Source organism: Coregonus clupeaformis, unplaced genomic scaffold, assembly GCF_020615455.1.
Source record: "Coregonus clupeaformis isolate EN_2021a unplaced genomic scaffold, ASM2061545v1 scaf0552, whole genome shotgun sequence".
NCBI classification, from domain to species: domain Eukaryota; kingdom Metazoa; phylum Chordata; class Actinopteri; order Salmoniformes; family Salmonidae; genus Coregonus; species Coregonus clupeaformis.
Window position 1 is genome coordinate 140295 of NW_025534007.1, and position 23577 is coordinate 163871.

General features: G+C 46.1%; 1 protein-coding gene across 9 annotated transcripts; it reads left to right on the plus strand.

The window, feature by feature from the left end:
* The first annotated feature begins 1939 nt into the window (after nt 1-1939).
* LOC121531585 (guanine nucleotide exchange factor for Rab-3A) lies at nt 1940-21784 on the plus strand. Of its 9 annotated transcripts, none has more exons than XM_041836866.2 (13): nt 1943-2288; nt 3091-3505; nt 5203-5473; nt 6738-6833; nt 7356-7433; nt 7811-8056; nt 12156-12275; nt 13857-13985; nt 15699-15811; nt 18000-18023; nt 19392-19506; nt 19711-19777; nt 19955-21784. In XM_041836866.2, the coding sequence occupies exons 2-13, from the start codon at nt 3273-3275 to the stop codon at nt 20044-20046; spliced, it is 1584 nt and encodes a 527-aa protein (XP_041692800.2). In that variant the 5' UTR covers nt 1943-2288; nt 3091-3272; the 3' UTR covers nt 20047-21784. The 9 variants fall into 9 exon arrangements, with proteins under 9 accessions (XP_041692808.2, XP_041692800.2, XP_041692802.2 ...); XM_041836867.2 differs by having other exon boundaries at nt 1947-2288; nt 19392-19491; XM_041836868.2 differs by lacking the exon at nt 18000-18023 and having other exon boundaries at nt 1945-2288.
* The last annotated feature ends 1793 nt before the right edge of the window (nt 21785-23577 follow it).

The window sequence follows — 23577 nt, forward strand, 5'->3', positions numbered from 1 at the left end:
TGAATGGATGGAGAGCTGGCTGGATGGATGGAGAGCTGGCAGGCTGGCTGGAGAGCTGGCTGGATGGATGGATGGAGAGCTGGCTGGATGGATGGATGGAGAGCTGGCTGGCTGGCTGGATGGAGAGCTGGCTGGCTGGATGGATGGAGAGCTGGCTGGATGGATGGAGAGCTATCTGGCTGGATGGATGGAGAGCTATCTGGCTGGATGGATGGAGAGCTATCTGGCTGGCTGGCTGGATGGATGGAGAGCTGGCTGGCTGGCTGGATGGAGAGCTGGCTGGCTGGCTGGATGGAGAGCTGGCTGGATGGATGGAGAGCTATCTGGCTGGATGGATGGAGAGCTATCTGGCTGGATGGATGGAGAGCTATCTGGCTGGATGGATGGAGAGCTGGCTGGATGGATGGAGAGCTGGCTGGATGGATGGAGAGCTGGCTGGATGGATGGAGAGCTGGGTGGATGGATAGAGAGCTGGCTGGATGGATGGAGAGCTGGCTGGATGGATGGCTGGGTAACTGACTTTGAGAAAGCTGCCCTTGGTGTATCAAAATGATCAACTACTGTCACTTTGTCTGTCTGCTTTACAAGTCAACTTTCCAAAACACTGACAGTGACACATACGGCTGATTCGATCACATATCTACTTGATAACAAACTATCCGGAGAGACAATTCTTATAATTAGATATTAGCTAATGGATCCACTATCTGAAGACATGGTGCTATTGAGAGTAAAGTTCAGCACAAGATGGAGAGAGAGGGGAAGTAAGATTGTGGGTAATTAACAGAGTCATCTAGCAACTTTGACCGGCTCATAAAAATGGCCGGAACAGAGCAAATGGAATGGCATCGAACACCTGGAAACCATGGAAACCATGTGTTTGATGTATTTGATACCATTCCACTGATTCCGCTCCAGTCATTAGAACGAGCCCGTCCTCCCCAATTAAGGTACCACCAACCTCCTGTGATACAGAGATATCCACAATAAATCAATAGAGCCTACAATCAAGCTTTCCAACTCAGTCGAGAACATATTCATAATATTCGTATTCCTTCATCTAAATCTTCACTCTATTGAATCTATACTTTAACTATAGAGTGATCAGATTGATTGTCTATTATATTTACAATATACTCACTGTGCATCACATACATTATAGCAACATCAAAAAAACTCAATCGAGGAAATATTCACAGGCCTTCATCTACATTCCATTGTGTCCATCAGATAACTATAGATTGATTGATCAGATTGATTATTTATGATATACTCACTGTGCGTTAAGGGAAAGTGTGTTGCCAGTCTGAATGGTGGAGAGACGGATGTGGGAGAGGGACTTGTAGACCTCCGGTCACTTGATGTGTTAAGCTGTTTCTGCAACAAAGCTGCTTTGTGAGGCCTGGTACCGAGCTAATCTCAACAAATCTGTGTACAACACAACACACATTAAAACAAATAAAAGTTAAATGTAACAACACCATTTTTATTGGCAAAATGTGTGAGTGGGTGCCAGTCTACACCATGTCACAGCCAACCGAAGAAAAAAAAACCATAGCTCAATTTATTACCAAAATAATATCACATACCACGGGAGGTTGGTGGCATCTTAATTGGGGAGGACGGGCTCGTGGTAATGGCTGGAACGGAATAAGTTGAACGGTATCAAATGCATCAAACACATGGTTTCATGTCATTCCATTCGCGCCGTTCCAGCCATTATTATGAGCCGTTTTCCCCTCGGCAGCCTCCACTGGAATTCTTCAAAAGGATACATCTTAACCACAGAAATACTCAGAGTGGTCAAACCATAGAGATAGATAGAGGACTTATATCTGTGCCATTATAGCGTCTGTGACAGCATGGGCAGGTCCATTGGGGCTACAACCCAATGGGAATCCCCACCCAGCTGACTACTTTCACTACTTTAAAATGGCGGAGGCATGGTGGAAGCCATCAATGGCGCTGCCCACACGCTAAAAGGACTTTTTGACCACTAGAGGACTTTGTCATTATCTATGAGTCAAACCTCTCGGCAGACGCCTAGTGGTAGCAATGCGCATTGCAGGTCACCAGGAGCGAAGGTGTTAGTAATTAACGCCGTTCGCCGTGGATCAAGGGAACAACAACCAGAGGCTGAACTTCGGACTGTGCTGTTTTTTTTCTCCTGCCCTCCGCAACTTTCGGTCGAATGACATATGGTTCACTAAGATTAAGAAGATTTTGAGATTGTGTTCAGTATTTCACCAAAAATAAATCTACCAGCTATCAAGTTTGAACCACACATGGTGAGTTGCTGCACCTTACGCATTCCATAGCCAACAACGTTTAGCTTTTGCAAAAGCGTCTGTACAGCCAATCAATTTGTAAACTTGTCTAAATGAATAATCTAAACCGATAGGCATTCATAACAAAAAAAAAAGGAAGTAGGGTATGATTGTCGAACGCGTTAATTTGTATTTGTATGAGAGAAAAGAACAACCGTTTCATTTTTCTGGGTGCTGGCCTGACCGACTCAACTCCATGGGCGGACTGGAGCTCTGACGTCATTAAATGATTTACACACACGACATTGTTCTGTGTTAATTGCGTGCTGTTCTTTGGGTTTCGAAATCGGTAGTTAAAAAAAAAACTTTTTTTTATGTGACAACGGAGCTCCAGTCCGCCCACACTAGTAGCCGCTCAAATCGTGGAGATGAGTTCAGTCGGCTAGTGCTGGCCAAGAGAGGGGCACCTGCTGAAGATTATGGGGAGGTCCCCAGCGGGAGGGGAGTGGAGTGGACGGTTCGGTTTATTAAAAGTAGGCCTGGGCCTCATTATAATATGGCAGGTTGAATTCCACCGAAGTATTTTCTAATCTGGGTCCTTCGTGGTCCTCTGTAGCTCAGCTGGTAGAGCACGGCGCTTGTAACGCCAAGGTAGTGGGTTCGATCCCCGGGACCACCCATACACAAGAAATGTATGCACGCATGACTGTAAGTCGCTTTGGATAAAAGCGTCTGCTAAATGGCATATTATTATATATTATTATTATTAATCTATTCTGCTCTATCATATTCTATTCTAGTAAAGTAGATGTATTTTCCCCAGGTAAATGCCTACTGAAGTGAGGGGGTCCTCCTACAGCACCATACACACGGCGAAAGGAAAACAAGACTGAAGGTGGAAGAACTCATCCCTTATTATTTGATCTCACAAAAGCCAGAACCTTCACAGTAAACTGACGTTACCGGTAAACTGCGGTTGGATTAGTGTTTCTCTGCCTGGGAAAAATGGATGCTTTTGAGGGTCTCCACAGTGTGCAGCTGTCCTCCTCTCCCCCGCCTGTCTCTGCCTCCAACCCGGGGTATGAAGTACTAGGATCAGCCAGATCTGGTGTCCAGGTGTACTCCAACGCCACGTTCTACGGTAAACCCGGTGTTCTGGAGCATGCACAGCGGAGAGGGAGAGCCAAATATCCCTCCCACCGAGAGGAGACCAACGAGGAGAGGTGTAAGGTTGGAAGGTAAGAGACCTGTTATGGGTTTGATTGGATACTGACAGCTGTAGGTTGGCTCCAAGCCTGTTGCTTTTTGGGTGTTGTCCATAACAAATCTTCATTTGTACCACGTTAATGTCATACGCCAGATATACTGTGAACACAAATATTCTGTCTGGTAATGTGTTTTAGTCCTTTCCATAGCATGTTAGTCAGTCCACTAATGCAGGCTCTTTCCACTGATGCACTGTGCCCCTTTTAGTAAAAACAGCAACAATCGAACCAGAAATATCTAGGCCAATAGAAGTATATATCTCCCACCAATAACCTGCACAGTCCATTTGCAGTATCATCATCAGTGGAAAGTAGAGAGAATATAGATTATGATTTGTATCCACTCTATTCTATATCAACTGTATATTCTAATCTATAATACTATTATATGACTGCTCAACAACGCTCTGCACTATAGATATGCCTACGTGGTGTTCTATATCAACTCTGTTCTATTGACACTAGATACTGGATGCGTCTGTTGAGTTGAATTGCACATCGCGTGGCTGCAGTGTGAAGTAGGCAACTATTTGATCATGTTTCCTTAACTAGGATTTTTGGGGGTTGGGACGTGAGGATGTGTCATCATGTGACCTATGGCAGATGGATGATGACGACGACACAATTCCTCCTTTTCTCTATCGGAATGGAAAATATAATACAGCGCATCGCAAACAGCGTTCACAACGAGACAATTCATCAGTAACGAAATAACATTCGCCTAACTTTATCTCGTTTGATGACTCGATGAAACATTCATTGTAGTCCATAGCGTTGTCCTCAACATTCTTTAATAGTAGGCTAACATTGTTTTGAAACTATTGCAATGGTCTTTCTGAATGATATCGACAGCAAGTCAACATTGGACACTAACAATTAATGGAATTCTTGGGAACATTGAGTTAGATGCCATCGCGGTCACGGCGGCGGTACGTGGTGAATCATCCAGCCGGGTGGTGAGACTGTAAGTGCGGGGAGCTGGGAAGGGAAATCCGGTGAAATGTTGTGCTGTCAGACTGACATTATGGCATTAGCAAAAGTTATGAAAAAGTTGTGTAGGCTAGTTCGGCCTCACATGTTGTGACTAGTCTTAATGACAGATGTGACTATTGTAATGTTATTGTTTTCGACAGGGCCTGATAAATGCAGGGGCTGAAGCCCTGAGGCAGAGATTATTTTTTTATTTTATTTTTTTACTGCAACCACAGGAGGCCGCTCTCAATAAGGATAGACCGCCCTGCTGCTGCTCTGCTAATCGTCAGATGGGGGGAGGTGAGGCGGTAGGGGGGCCCACGTGGGTAACTGGGGGGGCCCTGCCTTGGTTGGGTAACTGATTCAAGGACTAGCCTTTTGTGGGCCCTAATCAATATTTGGTTGGGGGGCACCTCGCAGGCAAAACACATCAGTTGTACCCCTCTTGAAGGCAGAGAGAAAGTTAACCCCCTAGAGTCGATTTGTGCACTGTGCACCGGCCAACTTTCCTTCAATTCGCTATAAAAAGGGGGAAACAATATTGCATCATTCATTTTCATGCAGACTGTCTAGCCTACTGTATGGACTAGGTTTCAAACTATAGTAGGCCTAACTATAAACACATTTAGTGAGTCTAAAACAACCAATTCCTTCCTGATAGCCCTATTAAATATCATGTATTTTTATGTTTTCTAAAGGTTGGTAGACCTGGAGCCAGTTCCAAGCCCCAGGGTTGAGGGTGGAGGGCCGGCTGACCCCAGGTCCACCAGGCCCCAGGAGGGAGCTGTTACCCAGGTCCGGAGCCAGATCAGGGGCAGGGAGGGCAGCAGGCTGGAGGGTGCTACCCAGCTGGAGGGTGCCCGGGGCGGGGAGCATGAGGACAACGTGTCCCGCCTCCGGAGCTCTTCCCTGGAGATCAGAGAAAAGGGATCAGAGATCCTACGGGAACAACTGGACGCTGCACAGAAGGTGGGGGACCCTTATTACAGACTCTCTCACACACACACTGATCTCTCTGACGCCCATCTCTACTGAATGGCAGTTGCTTGAATCAATAACAATGCGTGACCTGGAAAAGGGTGTCATCCCAATAGGTTTAGTCCTACAGTATGCTGCTGCATACTGACACAGTTCTCCTCCACCTCTCTCCCATCTCCCATCTCCTCCATCTCTTCCCTCCCCTCCACCTCTCTCCTCCCCTCCACCTCTCTCCTCCCCTCCACCTCTCCTCCCCTCCACCTCTCCCCTCCCCTCCACCTCTCCCCTCCCCTCCACCTCTCCCCTCCCCTCCACCTCTCCCCTCCCCTCCACCTCTCCCCTCTCTTCTCCATCTCTTCCCTGTCCTCCCCTCTCTTCTCCTCCACCTCTCCTCCACCTCTCCCCTCCTCTCCTCCACCTCTCCCCTCCTCTCCTCCACCTCTCCCCTCTCCTCCACCTCTCTCCTCTCCTCCACCTCTCTCCTCTCCTCCACCTCTCTCCTCTCCTCCACCTCTCCCTCCTCTCCATGTTCCTGCCTCCCCCTCCTCCACCTCTCCTCCACCTCCACCTCTCCCTCTCCTCCACCTCTCCTCTCCTCCACCTCTCCCCTCTCCTCCACCTCTCCCCCTCCTCCACCTCTCTCCTCCTCCACCTCTCCCCTCCTCTCCTCCTCCACCTCTCCCCTCCTCTCCTCTCCTCCACCTCTCCCCTCCTCTCCTCCACCTCTCCCCTCTCCTCCACCTCTCCTCCTCTCCTCCACCTCTCCCCTCCTCCACCTCTCCCCCTCTCCTCCCCCTCTCCTCCACCTCTCCTCCTCTCCTCCACCTCTCCCTCTCCTCCACCTCTCCTCCACCTCTCCCTCTCCCTCCACCTCTCCTCCTCTCCTCCACCTCTCCCTCCTCTCCTCCACCTCTCCTCTCCTCCACCTCTCCCCTCCTCTCCTCCACCTCTCCCCTCTCTCCTCCTCCCCTCTCCTCCACCTCTCTCTCCCCTCTCCACCTCTCCCCCCCTCTTCCATCTCCCTCTCCTCCACCTCTCCCCTCCTCTCCTCCACCTCTCCCCTCTCCTCCACCTCTCCCTTCTCTTCATCTCTTCCCTGTCCTCCTCTCCCCTCTCCTCCACCTCTCCCCTCTCCTCCACCTCTCTCCTCTCCTCCACCTCTCTCCTCTCCTCCACCTCTCTCCTCTCCTCCACCTCTCCCCTCCTCTCCTCCACCTCCTCTCCTCCACCTCTCCCCTCTCCCATCCCCTCCCAGGAGCTGAAGCTGAAGGATAAGGAGTGTGAGCGTCTGTCGCAGGTCAGAGATCAGCTGGAGCGGGAGCTGGAGGAGCTCACTGCCAGTCTGTTTGAGGTTAGTCTGGTGTGACCATACTCCCTGGAGCAGGAGCGGAGGAGCTCACTGCCAGTCTGTTTGAGGTTAGTCTGGTGTGACCATACTCCCTGGAGCAGGAGCGGAGGAGCTCACTGCCAGTCTGTTTGAGGTTAGTCTGGTGTGACCATACTCCCTGGAGCAGGAGCGGAGGAGCTCACTGCCAGTCTGTTTGAGGTTAGTCTGGTGTGACCATACTCCCTGGAGCAGGAGCGGAGGAGCTCACTGCCAGTCTGTTTGAGGTTAGTCTGGTGTGACCATACTCCCTGGAGCAGGAGCGGAGGAGCTCACTGCCAGTCTGTTTGAGGTTAGTCTGGTGTGACCATACTCCCTGGAGCGGGGAATCAAGGCTAGCTTGAGGGAGGCAGGAATGAGACCCACAGCCTGCAACACGCTGATCTGTCCTGGGTGGGAGTGCTCCGTGATGGTACCAGTACATCTTGACATTGAGAAGTGTGGCCCCTGCATGGTTGTTGTAACACTGTTGTCTTCCTGTTCCCACAGGAAGCTCACAGGATGGTGCATGAGGCCAACGTGAAACAAGCTGCAGCAGAGAAGCAGCTGAAGGAGGCTCAGGGCAAGGTCAGTCTGCGATCCCATCCGGGAATTGAACCCACAACCTTGTCGAACTCTTACCGAAAGAGCCACACAGGTTACCTGTACCTGCTAAATGCAGGAAAACCTATAAGAATCTGTTAGAGTTGTGCCTGGTTCTGGGGGGTTGCCGGTTCTAATCCCAGGGCCGACGGGGAACATTTGGCATGAGTGAGCCAGCAGTATCGCATTTGCCACCTACTGCCTTTGTGCCCTTGAGCAAGGCACTTTACCCCTATCCTGCTCCAGGGACACTGCTCTACGGCTGACCCTGTGCTGCTCCCATGCTGTTGTGTGTCGGTTTGGGTACGATGTATAACTACTGTCTATAACCACCCCCCCCCCATGTTCTTGTCTCTCCCCAGATTGATGTCCTGCAGGCAGAGGTGTCAGCCCTGAAGACCATGGTCCTGACCTCCACCCCCTCTTCCCCCAACCGTCAGGCCCACCCTCAGCTCCTCTCCCCGGGCACTAGGTCCAGGGGGGCCAGCCCCCGCCATGGAGGGGGACACACACGCAACAAAAGCGCCAGCTGGGCCCTGCCATTGGCCTCTGGTGGGCACTTAGACCCGCCCTCTGTCTCCCTGCAGCCAGTCACAGAGGACAAAGAGGTAGGCCCAGCTGCCTTCAGACAACACACCAGCCGTGTCTGAATACCCATACTTGCGTTCTAAGTAGTTGGCTTTTTAGGTATGCGAAAATAGAACGTTTTATAGGATATGAAATGTAGTTCATGTAGTATGCTTTAAAATGCCAGGATGTCATAGGCTGTGTCTACACTTGACACTTACATGCGACTTCTGCTATCAGAACACAAAGATCACATTGAAAAGACGGGTCTAGACACACAAGTGTCGCATTGTGATCCGATTGTGTTCCGTTCTGGTCGCATTGTGTGCTGATTTCTCCGCAGTCTGGACGCGATCAGGCTACTGAAAGCGCATACAGTGGGCAACGTCATTAGCACTCCGCCCACAAGTCTCCAGAAACCGTGTGTTTTGGGAGCGAGAGGCACTTTTTTCGTTATAGCGTTAGAGGAAATACGTTCCAAGCCTGTAAGTAACATGTTTGCTGGCCTCATAAATGCTAACCAGCTAGCTAATATTTAGGAAAAACCATTTTGGGTTTGGCTAGAGTTATGGTAACGTGTTTGCAATCCCTTTAGCTTTGCTTGCTGGCTAACTACAGAGGTTAGCTGGCTAGTTAGCTAAAGTAGTTAGCTACTGCCATCAAGTTGTTCTGTTGTCATATTTTGCCTATTCTACATTTACATTTTAGTCATTTAGCAGACGCTCTTATCCAGAGCGACTTACAGTTAGTGAATGCATACATGTTTTTTATATTGTGACGTCACGAGAGGCTACACAGCTTTCAGCGGGATTGCTCAAGTAGTGCAAGGAGACAAGGTTCAAACAAAACAAGGATTTTATTATAGGTCTTGGGAAATTAACGAAAATATAACAAAATTCTGTTCTCTTGTGGCTCTTTAAGGGTTAACAGTTCAGGGATGTCTCTTCCACATCCAAAATCATAATTCTCACTCGCTCAGATAACTTTTCCCCAGCCTTACTGTAGTCCACGTTGCAGCTAGTGGCCAACCCAGCAAAAAGTCCTTCCAAATGTCTCTCACGTATTTCCACAGGTGCATATATCCAAAGGTGAGTATTTCCCAAAGGTAAGTATCTCCAAATCCTTATATTCCTCATGGAAGTGGACGTGCAGCACTCTTGTCCTCCAGAGAGCCCAGGTTGGAGACTGTGTCTCTTCACCCCCACACACTCCCTCAGTGTGTCTCTTCCCTTCCCAAAACTTCAGCTCATCAGCTCCTCATTTGTTTCAGCTGCGTGGGAAGATTGGCCATAGAGGGGTGGAGTTCCCGACCCTACCAGCAGATGGAGCCATAGCTGTCTGGGTTTGCAGCCATCTCAGGGGATGTAACGTCCCTCCAGGACACAGCCTCTCGTGACATCACAATATATATATATATATTTTTTTTTTCATACTGGCCCCCCATGGGAAACGAACTCACATCCCTGCCGGCCAAACCCTCCCCTACCTTGGACGACGCTGGACCAATGCAGAATGCATACTGGCATTTGAATATAGCGTGGGAAAAGGGAATCTGGACACAATGTGGACACGTTTAAATATAAGTGTAGACGCATGATGTGTTCGGAACTCCATGATCAGAACTCCGTGATCAGAATACAAAAGCTGCATTAACTGTCAAGTCTAGACAGGCCCGTACTCTTTTCAGCTCTTCGTCTAGTAGAATTTTCTGCACTAAATTCATCCCAGTAATTTTCTATTGAGGAAAATAATTGCCTTTTCACACCCACTTGTGTTCGACAGCAGCTGATAATCAGAACAGGAGATGCGCTCTACAAAAATGAACGAATGGCGGGGAACAATGTGCGATTGTGCATTAGATGACGCCTTCTGAGTAGTATGTTGATATTTGCTGCTTACTGCATTCGTTTTTACTAAACAGTACTTTCTAAATAGGACACTATATATACAAAAGTATGTGGACACCCCTTCAAATGAGTGGATTCGGCTATTTCAGCCACGCCGTTGTTGACGGGTGTATAAAATCGAGCACACAGCCATGCAATCTCCATAGACAAACATTGGCAGTAGAACGGCCTTACTGAAGAGCTCAGTGACTTTCAACGTGGCACCATCATAGGATGCCACCTTTCCAACAAGTCAGTTCGTCAAATTTCTGCCCTGCTAGAGCTGCCCCGGTCAACTGTAAGTGCTGTTATTGTGAAGTGGAAACGCCTAGAAGCAACAACGGCTCAGCCGCGAAGTGGTCGGCCACACAAGCTCACAGAACGGAACCGCCGAGTGCTGAAGCACGTAAAAATCATCTGTCCTCGGTTGAGGCTCGCATCTACTACAAGACCATGGTGCTTGCCTACGGAGCTGTGAGGGGAACGGCACCTCCTTACCTTCAGGCTCTGATCAGACCCTACACCCAAACGAGGGCACTACGTTCATCCACCTCTGGCCTGCTGGCTCCCCTTCCTCTACGGAAGCACAGTTCCCACTCAGCCCAGTCAAAGCTATTCGCTGCTCTGGCACCCCAATGGTGGAACAAGCTCCTTCACGACGCCAGGACAGCGGAGTCACTCACCACCTTCCGGAGACACTTGAAACCCTACCTCTTTAAGGAATACCTGGAATAGTATAAAGTAATCCTTCTTCCCCCACCCCCCATTTAAAAAAATAAATAAAAAAGATAAAATAAAATAAAAGTTGTTTGTCCCACTGGCTATCATAAGTTGAATGCACCAATTTGTAAGTCGCTCTGGATAAGAGCGTCTGCTAAATGACGTAAATGGTTGCTGTCCAAACTGTCTCTGGAAGCAACATCAGCACAAGAACTGTTTGTCGGGAGCTTCATGAAATGGGTTTTCCATGGGCGAGCAGCCACACACAAGCCTAAGATCACCATGCGCAATGCCAAGCGTCGGCTGGAGTGGTGTAAAGCTCGCCGCCATTAGACTCTGTAGCAGTGGAAACGCGTTCTCTGGAGTGATGAATCACGCTTCACCATCTGGCAGTCCGACGGACGAATCTGGGTTTGGCGGATGCCAGGAGAACACTACCTGCCCCAATGCATAGTGCCAACTGTAAAGTTTGGTGGAGGAGGAATAATGGTCTGGGGCTGTTTTTCATGGTTCGGGCTAGGCCCCTTAGTTCCAGTGAAGGGAAATCTTAATGCTACAGCATACAATGACATTCTAGACGATTCTGTGCTTCCAACTTTGTGGCAACAGTTTGGGGAAGGCCCTTTCCTGTTTCAGCATGACAATGCCCCTGTGCACAAAGCGAGCTCCTTATAGAAATGGTTTGTCGAGATCGGTGTGGAAGAACTTGACTGGCCTGCACAGAGCCCTGACCTCAACCCCATCGAACACCTTTGGGATGAATTGAAACGCCGACTGCGAGCCAGGCCTAATCGCCCAACATCAGTGCCCGACCTCACTAATGCTCTTGTGGCTGAATGGAAGCAAGTCCCCGCAGCAATGTTCCAACATCTAGTGGAACGCCTTCCCAGAAGAGTGGAGGCTGTTATAGCAGCAAAGGGGGGACCAACTCCATATTAATGCCCATGATTTTGGAATGAGATGTTCAACGAGCAGGTGTCCACATACTTTTGGTCATGTAGTCTATGTAGTATTATTAGTACACAGTATGTAGTTTTAGTAATTAGTAGGCAAGGCAGATTTCGGACACGGCCATACTGTTGTGTTGTACACACTTATGGACTTTGAGAATGTGTGCGCCATAATCTATCTAATCTTGGGTCTGCTTTTGGTTGCACTCTCCCAATCAATCGACCCACTGTGACCACTAACAGCAATTCAAACCTTGTTTCTGCACTAACTCTTCTACGGCTTCCCACTATAACCCTGTGAATGTGTTTCTTTCCTCCTCTCCCTATCTCCACATCATCCTCCTCCTCCTCCTCCTCCTCTCCCTATCATCATGTGGTTATTTTTTGCCTCTCCTTTACTTCCTGTTTTCTTTCACTTGCTCATCTCCTTTCTCTCTCTCTCTCTCTCTCTCTCTCTCTCTCTCTCTCTCTCTCTCTCTCTCTCTCTCTCTCTCTCTCTCTCTCTCTCTCTCTCTCTCTCTCTCTCTCTCTCTCTCTCTCTCTCTCTCTCTCTCTCTCCTTCCCTCCATCCTCCTCTCTCTCAGCCTGCTGTTCCTGCGCTCCTCTCTCTGATTTTGTGTCTGGTTCCGGGCCACTCGATCTCTGTGACCTATGAACCCTACTGGGCAGAGCAGGGGGAGGGGCCAAGCTCTCTCAGCCGACAGGTAACCACACCCCTCTGGTTCCTCTCTAGGTTTCTTCCTTCTAGGGAGGTTGTCCTTGCCACTGTGTTTCTGCTTGCTCTGTGAGGTCTAGGATGGGGTAGCCTCGGCTTCGCCAGAGTTCATATTGGAAAAGTAGGTTTGAGTGGAGCGCTGATTGCCATCGTCTGATTGGCTGTGAGTAAATAATAATACCACCCCTTTTCAGAAGCTCAAATTATCCAGAGTTAATTTATGGCGCTAGCATTGCTTGCATACTATATATAATTTTAATTGATATTTCAGAATGAAAAAATATATACATGTTTTTTTAATATAATTTGTTACCCCATGTGGGAACCAGTGAAAATGATTGGCTTTCGGTTTTGAATCTCCTCTGTTTGAACGTACCTATTCCAACTGGAGGGCTTGGCTACTCCACCTTCTGTTAGCCTCTTTTCCCACAGGCTTTCATACCGAAGGTGAGGTGAAAGCCTGGAAGAGGCTAAGGATGGGGTTACTGTAAATCCCTTTGTGACAACAGATTTATATAAAAATGGCTTCATTACAAGGCCTATATGTGATTAAGCTTAGCCATTGACAGGTTGGGAAGCTTTGGATATGCAGGCGTTTCTATAGTCGCTATTTCATCCCTACTTTACTGTATGATCAGTGTCTAAGTTATGGTTCCCGGAGTCGCCTGTTCACTGTTGACATTGAGACTGGTGTTTTGCGGGTACTATTTAATGAAGCTGCCAGTTGAGGACCTGTGAGGCGCCTGTTTCTCAAACTAGACACTCTAATGTATTTGTCCTCTTGCTCAGTTGTGCACCGAGGCCTCCCACTCCTCTTTCTATTCTGGTTAGAGACAGTTTGCGCTGTTCTGTGAAGGGAGTAGTACACAGCGTTGTACGAGATCTTCAGTTTCTTGGCATTTCTTGCATGGAATAGCCTTCATTTCTCAGAAGAAGAATAGACTGACGAGTTTCAGAAGAAAGTTATTTGTTTCTGGCCATTTTGATTCTGTAATCGAACCCACAATTGCTGATGCTCCAAATACTCAACTAGTCTCAAGAAGGACAGTTTTATTGCTTCTTTAATCAGCACAACAGTTTTCAGCTGTGCTAACATAATTGCAAAAGGGTTTTCTAATGATCAATTAGCCTTTCAAAATGCTAAACTTGGATTAGCAAACACAACGTGCCATTGGAACACAGGACTGATGGTTGCTGATAATGGGCCTCTGTACGCCGATGTAGATATTCCATAAAAAATCTGCCGTTTCCAGCTACAATAGCCATTTACAACATTAACAATGTCTACACTGTATTTCTGATCAATTTGATGTTATTTTAATGGACAACAAAATTGCTTTTCTTTCGAAAACAAGGAAATTTCTAAGTGACCCCCAAACTATTGAACGGTAGTGTACGTGGTTAACTCCTGTTTCCCTTCCCCAAGGGAATGCATCTTTCTGCGCCTTTCTTCCCGCAAATACAATCATGTTTATTACATATTAATCCATATACACAGTAAATCAAATACAGGAAAAATTATTAATAAAATAATTTCTCATGACAATTATACAGTATCTCCTGTCCTCAGATGGACAATGTGCTGTATGCAGAGTTCCTGACCTGGAGAGACAGACCGAGTCTGGACAGAACGTCAGCCTTCCTGGGCCGTATCTACAGAGAGGACATCGGCCCCTGTCTCTCCTTCACCAGATCTGAGGCATGTACCTTTGTGTTTCTCTGTGCCTTCGGAAAGTATTCAGACCCCTTGACTTTTTCTACTTTTTGTTTAGGTTACAGCCTTATTCTAAAATTGATGAATTTTTGTTTCTTTTTTCCCCTCATCAATCTACACACAATGCCCCATAATGACAAAGCAAAAACATGTTTTAGACATTTTTGCTAATTTATAAAAAATAAAAAGATTGAAAAAATCACATTTACATGAGTATTCAGAACCTTTACTCAGTACTTTGTTGAAGCACCTTTGGCAGCGATTACAGCCTTGAGTCTTCTTGGGTATGACGCTACAAGCTTGGCACACCTGTATTTGAGGAGTTTCTCCCATTCTTCTCTGCTGATCCTCTCAAGCTCTGTCAGGTTGGATGGGGAGCGTTGCTGCACAGCTATTTTCAGGACTCTCCAGAGATGTTTGATCGGGTTCAAGTCCGGGCTCTGGCTGGGCCACTCAAGGACATTCAGAGACTTGTCCCGAAGCCACTCCTGCGTTGTCTTGGCTGTGTGCTTAGGGTCGTTGTCCTGTTGGAAGGTGAAACTTCGCCCCAGTCTGAGGTCCTGAGCGCTCTGGAGCAGGTTTTCATCAAGGATCTCTCTGTACTTTGCTCCGTTCATCTTTGCCTCGATCCTGACTAGTCTCCCAGTCCCTGCCGCCGAAAAACATCCCCACAGCATGATGCTGCCACCACCATGCTTCACCGAAGGGATGGTGCCAGGTTTCCTCCAGACGTGACGCTTGGCATTCAGGCCAAAGAGTTCAATCTTGGTTTCATCAGACCAGAGAATCTTGTGAGTCTTTAGGTGCCTTTTGGCAAACTCCAAGCGGGCTGTCATGTGCCTTTTACTGAGGACTGGCTTCCGTCTGGCCACTCTACCATAAAGGCCTGATTGGTGGCATGCTGCAGAGATGGTTGTCCTTCTGGAAGGTTCTCCCATCTCCACAGAGGAACTCTGGAGCTCTGTCAGAGTGACCATCAGGTTCTTGGTCACCTCCCTGACCAAGGCCCTTCTCCCCTGATTGCTCTGTTTGGCCGGTAACCTTCCCCAGATCTGTGCCTCAACACAATCCTGTCTCGGAGCACTATGGCTTGGTTTTTGCTCTGACATGCACTGTCAACTGTGGGACCTTATATAGACAGGTGTGTGCCTTTCCAAATCAAGTCCAATCAATTGAATTTACCACAGGTGGACTCCAATCAAGTTGTGGAAACATCTCAAGGATGATCAATCGAAACAGCATGCACCTGAGATCAATTTTGAGTCTCATAGCAAAGGGTCTGAATACTTAGGTAAATAAGGTATTTCTGTTTTTTTTTTTTATAAATTAGCAAAATGTTTTCGCTTTGTCATTATGGGGTATTGTGTGTAGATTGCTGAGAAAAAAACTAATATTTAATCAATTTTAGAATAAGGCTGTAAAGTAACAAAATGTGGAAAAAGTCAAGGGGTCTGAATACTTTCCGAAGGCACAGAATAGCATAACTGCTCATACCAGAATATAATGTTATTTTTCTGAGAGGGAACTTCGCCTATAACATTCAGATTAGACGACAAATGGCACAATTCACAACTGACAATGCATATGAAATAAGTCGGTCACAAGAATCAATGTATATTTTCTAGATGGATCTGGGCTTTGTGTATATCTTGTTTTTAATCTAATGTTTAGTTATTATTACTCCTCTTCTGTCAACAGTTGTCTCAGTCGGTACAGAGTGCCGTGGAGAACAACTCGCTGACCATCGAACCAGTGGCCATGTCAGCTTTACCCATGGTCAAAGCCAACGCCATAGAGTGTGGCGGGCCCAAGTGAGTTATCACTCAACGTTTTTTTTTTTTATAGCATTATAAGGTTGTTTATTTACAACATTGAGACTGTTTTCCTCAGGAAATGTAGTCCGCTTCATGTTTTGTTTCCTTGCCATGATAACTGTCGTGACAACCGTAATCACAACTGCACCACACCCATCACTCGCTCTTCCTCTCACCTCTTATTTCCAAATTAAAACGAACAGTTTCTCTCCTCTTGGTGACTACACCTGTCTTCTATGATGAATATCATTATCCATGACTCCATGACAAATTATGGGAACCAGATTTGGTCTTTCTTTTGATGGAATATTTTAGTTTACTTTTACAACAAACAAACAAACAAACATACAGTGGGGAAGAAAGTATTTAGTCAGCCACCAATTGTGCAAGTTCTCCCACTTAAAAAGATGAGAGAGGCCTGTAATTTTCATCATAGGTACACGTCAACTATGACAGACAAATTGAGATTTTTTTTCTCCAGAAAATCACATTGTAGGATTTTTTATGAATTTATTTGCAAATTATGGTGGAAAATAAGTATTTGGTCACCTACAAACAAGCAAGATTTCTGGCTCTCACAGACCTGTAACTTCTTCTTTAAGAGGCTCCTCTGTCCTCCACTCGTTACCTGTATTAATGGCACCTGTTTGAACTTGTTATCAGTATAAAAGACAACTGTCCACAACCTCAAACAGTCACACTCCAAACTCCACTATGGCCAAGACCAAAGAGCTGTCAAAGGACACCAGAAACAAAATTGTAGACCTGCACCAGGCTGGGAAGACTGAATCTGCAATAGGTAAGCAGCTTGGTTTGAAGAAATCAACTGTGGGAGCAATTATTAGGAAATGGAAGACATACAAGACCACTGATAATCTCCCTCGATCTGGGGCTCCACGCAAGATCTCACCCCAGAACCACACGGGGGGACCTAGTGAATGACCTGCAGAGAGCTGGGACCAAAGTAACAAAGCCTACCATCAGTAACACACTACGCCGCCAGGGACTCAAATCCTGCAGTGCCAGACGTGTACCCCTGCTTAAGCCAGTACATGTCCAGGCCCGTCTGAAGTTTGCTAGAGTGCATTTGGATGATCCAGAAGATGATTGGGAGAATGTCATATGGTCAGATGAAACCAAAATAGAACTTTTTTGGTAAAAACTCAACTCGGTCGTGTTTGGAGGACAAAGAATGCTGAGTTGCATCCAAAGAACACCATACCTACTGTGAAGCATGGGGGTGGAAACATCATGCTTTGGGGCTGTTTTTCTGCAAAGGGACCAGGACGACTGATCCGTGTAAAGGAAAGAATGAATGGGGCCATGTATCGTGAGATTTTGAGTGAAAACCTCCTTCCATCAGCAAGGGCATTGAAGATTAAACGTGGCTGGGTCTTTCAGCATGACAATGATCCCAAACACACTGCCCGGGCAACGAAGGAGTGACTTCGTAAGAAGCATTTCAAGGTCCTGGAGTGGCCTAGCCAGTCTCCAGATCTCAACCCCATAGAAAATCTTTGGAGGGAGTTGAAAGTCCGTGTTGCCCAGCGACAGCCCCAAAACATCACTGCTCTAGAGGAGCTCTGCATGGAGGAATGGGCCAAAATACCAGCAACAGTGTGTGAAAACCTTGTGAAGACTTACAGAAAACGTTTGACCTGTATCATTGCCAACAAAGGGTATATAACAAAGTATTGAGACACTTTTGTTATTGACCAAATACTTATTTTCCACCATAATTTGCAAATAAATTCATAAAAATCCTACAATGTGATTTTCTGGATTTTTTCTTCTCATTTTGTCTGTCATAGTTGACGTGTACCTATGATGAAAATTACAGGCCTCTCTCATCTTTTTAAGTGGGAGAACTTGCACAATTGGTGGCTGACTAAATACTTTTTTCCCCCACTGTACATAAAAACAATAATGGAACGTTTACGTGAATGACATCACACTTGCTCGGACCCACATGTTCCCACCGTGTCGACGCCCAGTGATGTTGACTTCAAATTGTGTCGTTTCTGTCTAGAGCCTGATTCTTTCGGTCTGACTTTCTATACAGTAGTTTTTGTTTTTCTCTTCAGATCTGTTTTCGGGTTTTCTGAGTCCTAGTGGGTTGACTCAATGGACTACACTGCTTCACCTCATGCTTCCTAATCACAATTTGATTGAATTCTTTTCCCAGTGGCCCGAGAGCAGCAGTATTGACGTAAGTGACTTTAGGAGTGACTTCAGGAGCCAATCATTTGATTACTTTCCTTTTTCCACAACAATAACTTGTTCTATGGTGTGGCTGTGCATAGTACTCTGTGGCTACCTACTGTATGTTAACCCTTCCCCTTTCCTCTGGTCAGAATGCCCCCTCTAACACTTTGTCTAACCAGGTAGGCATGTCTTGTTCCAGTGTTCAGACCACGCTTTTGTTCATTCTTTGTTTCTAATGTTAAAAAGCTAACAATGACATTTTTTTTATATCTTTTACATGTAGGGCCAATTTCCCGGACCCAGATTAAGCTAGGTTTCCTCCTAAGGATTAGTCTTAATTTGGTCTGGAAACCGGCACCATAGAGTTCCATAGATGAATGAGGTCCAGAAACCGGCCCATAGAGTTCCATAGAGTTCCATAGAGTTCCATAGAGTTCCATAGAGTTCCATAGAGCCCATAGAGTTCCATAGAGTTCCATAGAGCCCATAGAGTTCCATAGAGCCCATAGAGTTCCATAGAGTTCCATAGAGTTCCATAGAGCCCATAGAGTTCCATAGAGCCCATAGAGTTCCATAGAGCCCATAGAGTTCCCTAGAGCCCATAGAGTTCCATAGAGTTCCATAGAGTTCCATAGAGTTCCATAGAGTTCCATAGAGCCCATAGAGCCCATAGAGTTCCATAGAGCCCATAGAGTTCCATAGAGCCCATAGAGTTCCATAGAGCCCATAGAGTTCCATAGAGCCCATAGAGCCCATAGAGCCCATAGAGTTCCATAGAGTTCCATAGAGTTCCATAGAGTTCCATAGAGCCCATAGAGTTCCATAGAGCCCATAGAGTTCCATAGAGCCCATAGAGTTCCATAGAGCCCATAGAGTTCCCTAGAGCCCATAGAGTTCCATAGAGTTCCATAGAGTTCCATAGAGTTCCATAGAGCCCATAGAGTTCCATAGAGCCCATAGAGTTCCCTAGAGCCCATAGAGCCCATAGAGTTCCATAGAGCCCATAGAGTTCCATAGATGAATGAGGTCCAGAAACCGGCCCATAGAGTTCCATAGAGCCCATAGAGTTCCATAGAGCCCATAGAGTTCCATAGAGCCCATAGAGTTCCATAGAGCCCATAGAGCCCATAGAGTTCCATAGAGCCCATAGAGTTCCCTAGAGCCCATAGAGCCCATAGAGTTCCCTAGAGCCCATAGAGTTCCCTAGAGCCCATAGAGTTCCCTAGAGCTCCATAGAGCCCATAGAGTTCCATAGAGCCCCATAGAGTTCCATAGAGCCCATAGAGTTCCATAGAGCCCATAGAGTTCCATAGAGCCCATAGAGTTCCATAGATAAATGAGTGAGTAGTGTTTGTTTCTCTGCCTCTGACAGGAAGTGTGCGTTGAGCGGCGTGTCCCGGTCCTGTAAGCATCGCATCAAACTTGGAGACCGAGAGAGTTACTACTACATCTCTCCCTCCAGCAGGGCACGGGTACCTAGCAACCACGTTTGTTGTTTTCTAATCATTTTAAACAACATTACGCGCTCTGAACATTGATGCATAACGTTCATTTATTGATTCATCCTCAACATCTATAGACTGATGAATATGGCTACCTTTTTGTGTTCATAATACTTTGATCGTGTAGGCCTACGTGAGAGAACTTTTGTTTTGAAGGTGTGAAAACCTTCCTGATTTCCGCCCCTCCAGATCACGGCTGCCTGTAATTTCTTCACCTACATCCGCTACATCCAGCAGGGCCTGGTCAGACATGACGGTAAGGCTGACGTCCTTCCTCTGACAGATAGACACTGAGGTCAACAATCGACCCATTTGAACAGTAATGGTGACAGTGGCAATACATTACCTTTGTCAATGTAGACAGCAGATTTGTCTGGTGTTCTGAAACCCTTTCAACTAATGGAACTCTAATGTCTTTGTCTCTGACCCCCAGCGGAACAGATGTTCTGGGAAGTGACACGTCTACGGAGGGAGATGACTGTGGCCAAGCTGGGCTTCTACCTCACAGACACAGACCAGGGATAGACGGACGAGGGGAGACGTCGCCATAGACCTGGGTCATGTTCATTAGGGCACACCGTAGCAAAACGTTTCAAAACGTTGTGGAAAGGACCACGTTTTGCAAGCGCTTCCTATTGGACAAGTTCAGATATTACCACGCGTTTAGGGACGCTTTCTTCCGTTTCATGCCTACTGAACACGACCCTGGGCTAGAAGACAGGAGACCCCAATCAACTGTACAGAGACAGAGAGCAAAATCACCAGTAGCCGTTTTACGCTGTCCTGACAACCAAACCCAAACCAAACTGGAATGGCTTGGTTTGGCTCAGTAGTGTGAAAAGTCCTCAGGAGGACATGCTGATTTATTGAGTAGGGGAGTGATTTCAAGTGTAATCTGACAAGGGAAGCAGAAATGCTACAGTAAAATGACACTACTAGCTTTGCAAATTAGATTAGCTTCGTACGAACCATCCTGATCTCGCGAGCTACACGGTAGCGAGAACCAATGTAAGCTTGTGAGATCAGTATGGTTTGTACGAGGCTAGCAGTTAGTGCTAGTTTATAAAGTACATAGCACTATCACAATATTATAGCGCTATCACAAAGACATGCAATGGATAACATATTTCAATAGGACGGTAGCGTATTTGTGAAAATTAATAATCAATATACCATAGAATTTCAGTATTAGTATTATGCATAATTGACAAGTGGTTCCACAGCTGATCTTAGCCGGCCCAGATGGAAACCTATATATATATATATATATACTGCAACACGTCTTCCACAGAAACACTAATATGGGCTGAATCTTAACAGGAGAAGTACTCACACAGATCTTTTAAGTTGGGGTTCTGACCGTAGAGAACTATGCTGCTCGCTTTTCATTCAAACAGCGGTCCTATAGTACTGGCATACCACTCCTACTTTTTTTATTTTGTCATTGAGCAATTAGGGTTAAGTGCCTTGCCCAAGGGCACGTCGACAGATTTTTCACCTAGTCTGCTCGGGGATTAGAACCAGCGACCTTTCGGTTACTGGCACAACGCCCTTAACCACTAAGCCACCGCTACATGTCTCCTCTCACCTTAGAACCGGACCACCTATTACTTAACCTTGATAAATTCTTGCACTACGTTGTAAATGGCTTGCATGGCTTGTATAGGAAAGACACCTGGACTTAGAATGGGTTATGGAAGGGCAGGATTCACTCAGCGTGGATACAAAATGGCTGCGTTTTGAGTCTGTTTTAGTACTAACCAGAAGAAGTGTGTGTAGCAGGTACACGGTACCTGAAACCTAGTTAGTCATCTGAAATATCTTCACTCTGGATACTGTGACAGCTTGGCAAGGACTATCCTAGAAATTAAGGCTACAGTCATTTGTTATTTAACATGATGTGATAAACCAACCGTAGATGATTAAGCAATAATTCGTTTCTCCTCCTTCCTGACACTACCAATTTTTATTAACAGCTTTAAAATAACTATGTAGTTGGGCGAGAAAACAGCTGTAAATGATTGCATTATGTTGTTGTGCACAGCCTTTAGTTGTAATTGCACTGCTGTAAAATGTTATTGAAATTGCACTCCTGTTGTGTATAATAATGATGTATAAGCCATACATGACCATGAAATGTGTAGCTTTGCATGGATACGTAGCCATCGTGATGTCCAGGTGTGTGTGTGTGTGTATGTTGATATTAGCTATACCTTGCATGAAAATCCTTATCAAACTAAATGAAGAATATTGAAGTCTGAAAGTGCAATAACTGCTTTCTTCTTACAGCCATGTTATGTGTTTGAAATCCTTATGTCACTATAACAACCAGTGTGATTGTACCCTTCAAGGGCCACAGTCACACTCCATCTGTAGATTGATAGTAAATACACTGAGTGTACAAAAACAATTGACATAGACTGACCAGGTGAATCCAGGTGAAAGCTATGATCCCTTATTGATGTCACTGTTAAATCCACTTCAGTCAGTGTAGATGAAGGGGAGGAGACAGGTTAAAGAAGGATTTTTAAGCCTTGAGACAATTGAGACATGGATTGTGTATGTGTGCCATTCAGAGGGTGAATGGGCAAGACAAAACATTTAAGTGCCTTTTGAACGGGGTATGGTAGTAGGTGCACCGGTTTGTCAAGAACTGCTCAACAGTTTCCCTGCGTGTATCAAAAATGGTCCACCACCCAAAGGACATCCAGTCAACTTGACACAACTGTGGGAAGCATTGGAGTCGACATGAACCGGCATCCCTGTGGATGCCGGGACGAATTGAGTTGTTTCGGGGCAAAAGGCTGAACCACCCATCTGGGTTATGGTCTCTTGAATCTGCAGTGATTAGTCACGGCAAGTTAGATAACCCTTTAAAGTCATGTTGCTGATTAGATGTCACAGAAATTACAATTTTATTTGTATGTTAAAATGAGATGTGATGCATTTTCTCCATTGTTTACATTTGTTGGGTGCCTTTGTGGCCCACTTTTGGTGGAGATGCACAAATGAAGGAGTGTGGCTTTAACCCACAGAAGCCCTGCCTGAAGGGGCCTACAAACCATGGACCCTGTAAGCTTTCCAGTAAGACCGAGAGACCTATTTGACTTCAGGGCTCAGGCAGAGGTCACTGATCACTAGATTTAGGTCGTTACCAGAAAGTGTTTTGGTTAGTTACCCTAAAACAGAGATGAAACGGCAAAGCGTGAAATAAGCCCTTTTTTTTGGTATGGAGATCTACGAGTGTCGAATTACGTGAGGCTTGTTTGATCGAACGTAATGTTTAGGCTGTTAACAGATGTACCGATGTGGATGCAATTTACGGGTCATACTTTGTCCTTTTACAACAAGTTAAATATCTCTTACGGGTCATACTTTGTCCTTTTACAACAAGTTAAATCTGGTAATCCGGCAACTTTGAGGAAAAACAACTTGTGTGTGTTGTTCACACACACACGTATCTGCCCTCTCATTGGCTAGAATGTTCCCACCTGATCTCACTTGCCTTTACTCACTGAGGACATGCATTTCCATTGTTGGAGCGGTCACTCTGCTATCTTGTCAATGTAATAGATCGTCGTTGCCTCCACTCGAGAACCTCGCACACCCACGGTTTCACACCCAACAGTTGTTGCTTAACAGGTTTAAAGGGAGATCCAACATACTGGGAATGTTCCAGACTCGCTACGCTGTAGATGCCTGACTGATCTTACAGCTAACTACATCGTATAAAGCCCCGCACCAAAACTTCAGTATTTTTCCTTCATAGCTTATTCTCCATCTTTTTAAATAGGGAGACCATTTTTCAGCACTTTGTATTTATTTGATCAACGCTTCTTCTCTCATGGCCTTTTGTTGTCCCGCTGCAGCAATAAAATTACAGTGTCTAATTGCAATACATATACAATCACAATACATATCGTATCAGCACCTAAGTATCGTGAAATTGTATCGTGAGGTCCCCTGGCAATTCCTAATAGAGCTATTTAGATTAGATTAGATTAGATAGATAGATATAGGTACACCTACATGACAAAAAAGTATGTGGACACCTGC